The sequence below is a fragment of the Mizuhopecten yessoensis genome, unplaced genomic scaffold, assembly GCF_002113885.1.
Source record: "Mizuhopecten yessoensis strain PY_sf001 unplaced genomic scaffold, ASM211388v2 scaffold753, whole genome shotgun sequence".
NCBI classification, from domain to species: Eukaryota; Metazoa; Mollusca; class Bivalvia; order Pectinida; family Pectinidae; genus Mizuhopecten; species Mizuhopecten yessoensis.
In genome coordinates this window covers 53,545-63,361 of record NW_018403704.1, presented here as the reverse complement: position 1 = coordinate 63,361, position 9,817 = coordinate 53,545, and the positions used below count along the sequence as shown (strand labels likewise).

General features: G+C 37.5%; 1 protein-coding gene across 1 annotated transcript in view; it reads left to right on the top strand.

Annotated features, from left to right (window-relative positions):
• LOC110452460 overlaps positions 1 to 7,743 on the top strand; it is a 13,183-nt gene extending 5,440 nt beyond the window's left edge. Inside the window, exons 2-3 of the mRNA XM_021501018.1 lie at positions 4,228 to 4,380; positions 4,934 to 7,743. Of these exons, the coding sequence (XP_021356693.1) occupies positions 4,253 to 4,380; positions 4,934 to 6,413 (1,608 nt within the window). The 5' untranslated portion in view covers positions 4,228 to 4,252 and the 3' untranslated portion in view covers positions 6,414 to 7,743. The remainder of the gene's footprint in view (positions 1 to 4,227; positions 4,381 to 4,933) is intronic.
• Positions 7,744 to 9,817: the final 2,074 nt, after the last annotated feature.

Below are 9,817 nucleotides of genomic sequence, written 5' to 3'. Positions count from 1 at the left end.
GAAGGACTCTAGCAGTATCTACCAGACATATAGTACAACTGAAGGTCTCTAGAAATATGTACCAGACATATAGTACTACTGAAGGACTCTAGCAGTATCTATCAGACATATAGTACTACTGACGGACTCTAACAGTATCTACCAGACATATAGTACTACTGACGGCCTCTGGCAGTATCTACCAGACATATAGTACTACTGAAGGACTCGAGCAGTATCTACCAGACATATAGTACTACTGACGGCCTCTGGCAGTATCTACCAGACATATAGTACTACTGAAGGACTCTAGCAGTATCTACCAGACATATAGTACTACTGCCGAACTCTAGCAGTATCTACCAGACATATAGTACAACTGAAGGACTCTAGCAGTATCTACCAGACATATAGTACAACTGAAGGACTCTAGCAGTATCTACCAGACATATAGTACAACTGAAGGACTCTAGCAGTATCTACCAGACATATAGTACTACTGACGGACTCGAGCAGTATCACCTACAAAACGTCAAATGGAATGGCCAGATCAGCACAAAATCAATGCTTGAGCATGAGAACGGTTTCATGAATACGGGCCCATTTTTTTTTTACCTGAGACAAATCAAATGACTAGCCACGTGCCTTCAGTTTTCCTATGACATATTCCAGGGGTGTAGAGAACGAAAGTGAGCGTAACCTTTGGAGTACTGAGGAGGCACTCCTTGGTGCATGTTTACAGTGCAGGAACGGCCTGAACCCTAACATTTCTTTTCACCTGTGATATCTTAACCGGCAAACGGAGTGCCCATCGTCTTCAGAAAGATTTAAAATATGATCCCCAAGTACATGTACTTCGGTAATCTGCTATACTAGACCACTTATGTACAGCCTAGCTGAGACAGTACTTATCAGCTCTCAGCTGGATATTAACTCGCCAAGTGGACTTACTACAGGACAGGCGGGCACACGGTCCACCTCAGCCCTTGGCAAAGGACGTCAACAGCCTACTGCTGCTCCGCGTCAATAACATGGACAAAACTGTTTTAATACTTTAGGAAGAAAATTGTTGTGAGTATGCAAATCAACCAGCATGCGCATTGTAAATGGGCGTCATACAAGCGATAGAGAAGGAAGTTTTACTTTTTGTAGCAATAATGCTACAAGTCTTATTGATTATTTACTTGTTGATTGTGAATATATGACATGTGTTCGAAACTTTTCCTGGCGTGAGTTCAACACTCTGTCTGGTCATTCACCCTTGTCTTTTGATATACTTATAAGGCTTCCGATACCTGACCAGCAAATTGTGCGTCAATGTTTAAATACAGACGATCATGTTAGATCGAAATGTAAAACAGCTAGGTGAAATGAAGCAAATGCCAATCTTATTCTGTATAAATTACAACAGAATATTGAAAATATTGAGAAAGAATTGGATATTGAACTGTCGAGTCAATTATCAGTTAACAAATGTGTTTCAAATATATGTAATAGCATAAATGATTGCACTGTACCTTATTGTAAGAACGGTAGCAGTACAAATGACTACCCTATCCAGTTTAGAAATAGAAACAATAGAGTCGTTGGTAAGCCTTGGGTTACAGAAGAATGTAAAACTTTTTTTTTATTGAATATAAGAGAGCCTTAAGTGTTTTTAATAAGAACAAATCTGTTGCTAATCACGAGGTTCTGACAAATGCAAAACGACGGTATAAGCTCACAGAGTTTAGGCTTAAACGTATTTACAATGTACAAACGGCAAGAAGGTGACATGCTGGATCGTTTAAAAAGATCAAGACAAAATCATTTATATAATTTGTTTGCTACAGACCAGGATAAAAAGGCTTTATTTTCACTAATGTCCTCTTTAAGAAACTATTCTTTAAATTTAGAAACGCTTTGTTCTGTTTTTGATACATATATTAGTAGTATCACGGACTTAGATAACATAATCTAATTCCGTGGTAGTATCCTTGGTTATGCATCAGAAATATGGGGATTTCATAATGCATATGCTATAGAGAAGGTACATTTAGCATTTTGTAAGAAAACTTCAGGAGTAAGAAAATGTACAAGTAATGATTTAGTGTACCATGAATTAGGAAGATTACCATTGTTAGTTACTAGAAAATTAAGAGCTATTAAATATTGGTTAAAACTAAAGTGCACAGACAATTGTATTCTGAAGGCATGTTATGACGAGTGTGTGAGTGAACATGATATTTGGATGGGTAATATAAAGCATGAATTGACGGTTCTAGGTCTTGATTATTTGTTTGAGAATGATTTACCTGTATCTACTGCATATAATGTAATAAAACAAAGATTATTAGACGTAAATAAACAAGGTATGCTTAGTAGAATTAAAAACTCATCTCAAGAAGTTTTGTACCAACATCTTTCTGATAATTTTGGTATAAAATATTATTTATGTAAGCATTTTGAAGAAAAAAATATAAACGTATGATTACTAGGTTTAGATTATCTGCGTACAATCTTAATATAAAAACTGGACGTCGTAGAAATATTGGTAGCGAAAATAGATTGTGTAACAGATGTACTGACGGTGATGTAGAGGATGAATACAATTTCATATTGAAGTGTTCGTTTTATAAAGAGTTAAGGGATAAATATATAAAAGAATTTTCCTACAGAAATCCAAGTGTGTTCAAATTAATAAAACTTTTGAGTGTAAATAATGTCAAAAAACTGTAACACTGTGAAGTATCTACATTATGCTACGAGGAAACGTGAAAACCTTAAATGTGTTCAAGTATATAGTATTTAATTATAGTCCTTAGTATTTAATAATTTAGTATTTAAGTATTACTGATTATGTATGCATGTACAATTGTATCACAATGTGTTCAAATATTTCGTTATCACTCTCCTGATTACGTATGTAGATGTATGTGTGTGTGTGTGTGGGGGGGGGNATGGCTCTCGGCTAATAACGAATCTGAATCTGCGCGGTTACATCATGCGTACAAGGTACAGCGTAATGTGGTGTTGCCCCACGCCAGCTAGCATTCAAAGATGAAGACAACCATAGTTGGCTCGTCAAGATCAGCAACATACTTCACCCATGCAACCTTCTGTCAGTTTATGATCTCCTTGCCGACTCACCAGCTCGGGAATGCTTGAAGAAAACTGTCATCCAAGCAATTACCTGTACAAAGCCATCCCTACGCTTTCCCTACGCTTTCTAACGATTTATAATACAATCTTACCAACCCACACAAGCTGTCGAAGTGCCTCGGCACCAAGCCAAGATTAGTCCAGGGCCTGTATTCATGAAACGAATCCCATGCTCAGACTCAGATTCTGTGCTCAAGCCCAATTTCTTGTTCCAGTTATAAATAAATAAAAAATCATTTTCTTGTCCGTGAATTGGAAGAATATTCGAGAGACCACAAGCAGAAAGCTAGTTTAAATGTTTTTAAGCAAGTTACAAGCAAACTGGTTGGAGCACAGAATATATGCTAGAGCATGAGAATGGTTTCATGAATACGGGCCCAGGCCAGGAAGTGTTTGTTAAGATAGATATATCCCAACGTTATGTAATTTACTTGAGAATGAAACTTTATTAGTTTCGATTTTCAAACTTTTTTGCTTCAGGTTAGTTTAGTTTTATTGTTTGCATGCTAGCTCTCCATTAGTTCCCTCGGTCAATTCTTTTGTCTTCTCCTTCCTCTATTTTTCCGCGTTTATCACCTTAAATCGTGTCTTCTTCTTCCTTTATTTTTCTGTGTTTATCTCCTTAAATCGGTTGATGATCGGAGCAATACGTCATTATTTAAAGGTAGAAATATGGCTGTAAGAGAAGGCGAACTAATCAGGATCCAGACTAAACAATACAATTAAGGTTGTATTTAGTATTAAGTAACGATGAATTTCAGGACTCCAACCTTGTCGCCGACAGATCGGCCGAACAAATATACCACGAAGATGGTTTGGGCGATGGTTACGAACCCGGAGGGAAACATGGCTAAAACGATCACAGTGTGGAGACTTGAGGGTTTGGAAATACAGTTATGTCAAAGGCGCTGTGCATTCGGGTCGGTTTTATGTACCAAATGAAAAACAAAGAGGGGAAAGGAGAAAGAGGGGGACAGCAGAATTGAGGGCGACAGAAGTATGTCAGAAGATATGCAGACTAATCTATATCTTCAATAAGACTCGTAAGATGTATGTCCCAGACCATATACTGAAATACCTGCTAATATTTAATTTTTTCATTTGTAGAAATGCGAAAAGTAGATTCGAATCCATGGATACCAGCTGTGCGTCACATCCGGGTACGGCTCGTGACACAGTCTGTCATGGCTGCAATAGGGTCATCTGCCAAAGATGTGTGCAAGAGAACCACGCATGCTCAGCCACGAACCAAGCGGACAGGTGCGAGTGTATATCCTGTTGATATAACATCTTGAAGATAGCACTGTTTTCCGCTATCCGCTACTACTATTTGTACAATATGTTTGGACTGTTTCCTTAAACTTTGATATTTTAATGAACGTTTCCGATCAAATTTAATCACTTAATTAAGCATTTATTATTTTAATGTTCTTGATGTGAAGGTGTAGTATCATAAGGCTATCCAGTATTCAGATGAACGATCGGCAAACATGTAATACATCAAGTTGTACTTGCTACACATCGGGTGAGGTTAAACATATTGTCATTAATTCTCATAATCAGACTCATGTGAATTAAATGTAACATTTATTTGTGTTTTTCGTAATCGTTTATTTATAGTAATCGGACGTTTCACTTCTGGTTTACTTTTAAAAAATTGCGAGATAGCAACCTATTTGTAGTTCTAGATTTCAAGATTGTGGTATGCTTCCATAAGATTTGAATAACTGAATTCCATTTAAAGTTTTTCTTTACTATTTACGTGGTAGATATATGTCCCAGCCTAATTGGTGCTGTTGTTTTTCTTTCGTAGATTTGAAAAGCTGTCTACATCCTCCCTAGCCAAATGCATTACGGTACTTGCTACACACGTGAAGAACCTCGTACCACGTGTTGATGACGTCATCAAGCAGCGTAAACCGAAAGAGGAATTATTTCGCATGTCGAAAACGGAAGTATCTCAAAGCATAGATAGCATTGGAGTCTTGTTCGAAACTGCAACACTAAAAATGAAAGACTCGCTCCAGAACCTGAGAAGAGATGTCACTGGCAAGTCAGAGCACACGTGCTCGCAACATGCCTTGCAATTGAAGAAAGCCATGGATGCTGATCTCGCGCGATTCACACAACTGTCCAAATGTCCCACTGAATGGAGTGTACCAGAACTTCTAAAAGAATTCGAAACATTAAGGAAAAATCATCATAAGTACGAAGCGACAATACCGGACCTTCTGCTCGCTGAGGAATGCAACACATTGCGTCTTCTAGCTAAGGAAGAGTTCGTCACACTGTGTAGATCACTGGTTAACTGTGATCACGATTCTGTTAATATCACATCTCACAAGGGAATTGCAACAGAGGAATTGAAATTCGGTGACAAAAAGAATAGCATATTCTTTGGAAGTGACGCTAGTGAACTTGAGAATAAGAATTTGGTCCCGATTTGTAAGATTCACGCAAAATCGGGAAATTCTTGGAAGCATGAAATGTGTTCCTTCAGTGATGTAGTTTTGATCTCCAATACTGTGCTTGTGGTAGATCGACAAAGGCTAAAGGTCAAGAGATTCAATCTGCAACAGGAAATGATTGATTGGGTGCGCATCACTGGTCCCTATGGTTTGACCATTTTACGGGGAACTGATGACGTCATTGTGACACAACCTAACGACAAATCCCTCACTCGTGTCAGTACTACGACTGGTCTAAAAATCGTCAGGACAGCACGCGTCGAATTTCCTTACTATATCATTAAGGAGGTGGACGAAACTCGGCTGGTTGCATCCACCATCGCCGCCCCCGCAGATATGATCTCACTGAGCACTGACGAGCACAAGTCTGCACTCGCCATGAACACCCGTATCCATTTGATACAACATGACGGCCAGCTTTTGCAGGTGCTTCATTTGACAGACACTAGCTACGAAAGGTTGCATGGTACAAATTTATTTCCAGATTTCGAGTCTTTTACAATTCCCAGTGACGATCGTATTGTTATACGTCTGACAAACGTGGAAGGTAGTAACTTCATCGCGTCTTTTACGCTGGACGGGAAGCCACTATGGTTATACCAGCCACCCGGAACATCTCGGGGTCTAACCAGCAAGGCAGGTTTGATATATACTTTTATAGGTAACGCGGAGAGGCAGCTGACAGTCCTGACATCGGCCGGGAAGGCTGTGAAGACGGCCCGTTTAGAGGACTACTCTGGCAGAGGAAACATTCTCCATGCAGGCGAGAAGGGAATAGCATTGGTAGACTTCTCCAACACCATTCGGATATTCCCTTATCCATGATTCTACGATAAAATAAACTGTTTCACACGATACTCATACTGTAACCACCATACTTGTCATATATACGACTTTACTCTTTCCTGCCGAAACCAAACAAAAGATTAGAGACTCCGGAGCTATTAACACCGTTCTGAGTGCACATTCTATTCTGGAAGCCCATGGAACTCATATCTTCAATATGAAGCTAATTCATAAGAATTTTGATGATAATTGTCCTAAAGTGTTTTTCACATGCAGACGGATAACAAATCAGTCAAAAATTTTAATGTTCAAAGTTAACTTAAGGCTTTGTGCCCGTTAGTGCCTGATGCTTAAGATCACATTATTTCTTATTTGCAAACTTCGTTAGTACATTTTCCTAACAAGCAAAGCCCTGTGATATGAGAGACGCTCAATAACTTAGTTAGGTTTTTACGAACCAAACTCGATAGGGCTTTGGAACTCAATAAAAAAAAATCAAACGTTAAATCCATGTTCAACTCCCATACGGGAGGGAAGTTAATTCTTTCTACATATTTGATATTTATTATATTTCACGTGTACAGATACGGTAAGACGTACCAGGCGTATATGTCATACGGTTAAAAAAAAGTGAAGAGAAATTCGATCTACAAGGATGTAGCTCGGATATCATTAAGTTCGGTTGTGTGACATTAACATTGATATAAATCCGGAATTATTTAATTCATCTACGGCAGCAGTTACCCGGTAGATAACCTTTCAGTTTAAAAAATAAACTTGATTTATTTTACAACAATTATGAAATAAGTTATTTCAACTTAAATTAATCACTCTTGTTGGCCCGGATGTTAGCGCTCGGGAGGTCTTATTGCGGGAGGAAACCGAAGTACCCGGAGAAAACCCACTTGGTCGGGCAGGTAACCCCATACCTTTTCACGTCCGATCGGGGAATCGAACCCCGGCCGCCTTTGTGAAAGTCAAGTGCGCTATCCACTGCACCACCCGACCACCCAGTTTCAGTTTAACCAGCATGATGAGAGGTACTAGGATTGAAATATTTCAATAGTAATGTAACTAATAGACTTTTTTCCCACTTTTAACAATTTCCTTCAAAAGATGCTATATACCTGTTTAAAATTTTGTCCACTACATAAACTCAATATTTCACTCATGTATCCTGTTAAACGGGAAATACCTGTACATGTGTTGGAATATCTTATAACCTGTTATATCAACGCGATTACGGAAATAATGACCCTCATTTTGTTTGTATATTATGTTATTGTACACCGGAAGTTAGCATTATCAAACATCCGCTATTAACTGTATGGTCGTTGTGTCGTCGGTCACCGGGAAATAGAATGCATACAAATGTGAAATGATACACAAAGGTGAAGCGAGTTGTTTTGTTAACGTTTGAATAAGATCACTTTAAAAACAATGCAAATATATAAAGTTTTACACCGTCGGGACAGCTTAAAGCGTCTGACGACTAAATGAATTTACACAATATATCGGTAAGGAAACTGGTCCATATGTCACCATGCTACAGTCATGATATCATTTCTATGACTATCTTATTCTACTATTTTGGAAACCTACCATTTTCTGACGTACAGTATACCTATTTATAGTTAGATTAAGTTCCTTGAAACACCTACGTTTTGAAGCAATTCTTTAACGTAGTCCATTGACTTAAAATAGAAGTTCATTAGCAAACTGCATTTGAAATAACAAAAAAACTTATATTTTTTTATACTAATAAAGATAACTGTAGATACAGGGTTGCATAAACATATTCCAAGTAATACATGTGCATTTAAATGAGGTGGGTGATATTTTACTCTACCAAAGGTCAGTATTGTTATAAGGAAGTGAGACATTCAAGAAATTTTATAAAAAAAATACAAATGAATAAATAGCTTTAGAATAAAAAAGGAATAATTGATACATAATGGAATACGAATTTAACAAAAAGATAAAAATATGAAAAAAAAAATAAAAATAAAAAATCTTATGTCTTCATAATGCTATGTCTAACAAACTGACAGTGATTCGGACTTATGACTTATGTTAAGTTCAGTTATGAATTCCTACTACAAGGGTTGCAGACTAATAGACTTACATCGACTTTTTATAAACGGACTCCATATTGACACGACTTCGTCATGCGTCCAATCTAGACACGAAATCCATGATTCCTTCACTCGTCATCCATTATTTATTACACAAAAACCTGGCGTCATTTATCAGTTATATCCATCAGCATCAACAGATAACACGTATTAAACATTCATCGTGGAAAAAAGGTTCAGTCATAAATATCAATACATCGATCATTATCACTACAGAATAAGCAATCTTAAAAAAGTTAATGACACTGGTAGTGGGTCAACAACGATAGTGTAAACCTAGATCACTTAAAGTAGGGTACACAATACCTCTACAAATATAGATTACTGGTACACCTCGTTACATGTAACACGGGACCATCGTCCAAACACTACTTATTTAGAAGCATATTGGTCACGTGATCATCTCCATGGTGACCTTGTCATCTCCGATAATTGTTACCCAACCTATATTCTAAATCGCATGTGAGTTATATAATGAATTCCTTTAAGACATCTGGTGTAAAACATGAAAAGGATGAAAACGTATGCATAACTTAACATACATATAATACCGTTATGTCGAAAGATAACACAAAACTGTAACACACTTAAATAAAATGTAGGAATATAGGAACATATTTCAAACAATTGCTAGAAATAATAAAGAAAATGTGTTTGGAAGGTTGTTTTTTTTTGGGGGGGGGGGGGTTGAACTAGGGCAAAATATGAACAAAGAATATATTTACATTGACCAGGTGTTTCGGAAGGGTAAGCGTTTTTTCTTCATCGACGACATTCGTGTAAATATAGGTCAAAGCTTAGTAATGGCAAGTCCTCACATCGAGAACTCATGTAAATATAGGTCAAAGCTTAGTAATGTCACGTCCACACATCGAGAAATCATGTAAATATAGGTCAAAGCTTATAATGTCATGTCCTCACATCGAGAACTCATGTAAATATAGGTCAAAGCTTAGTAATGTCATTACCTCACATCGAGAACTAATGTAAATAAAGGTCAAAGCTTAGTAATGTCACGTCCTCACATCGAAAACTCATGTAAATATAGGTCAAAGCTTAGTAATGTCATGACCTCACATCGAGAACTAATGTAAATAAAGGTCAAAGCTTAGTAATGTCACGTCCTCACATCGTGAACTCATGTAAATATAGGTCAAAGCTAGTAATGTCACGTCCACACATCGAGACCTCATGTAAATATAGGTCAAAGCTTAGTAATGTCACGTCCTCACATCGAGAACTCATATAAAAATAGGTCAAAGCTTAGTAATGTCACGTCCTCACATCGACGACACTCGTGTAAATATA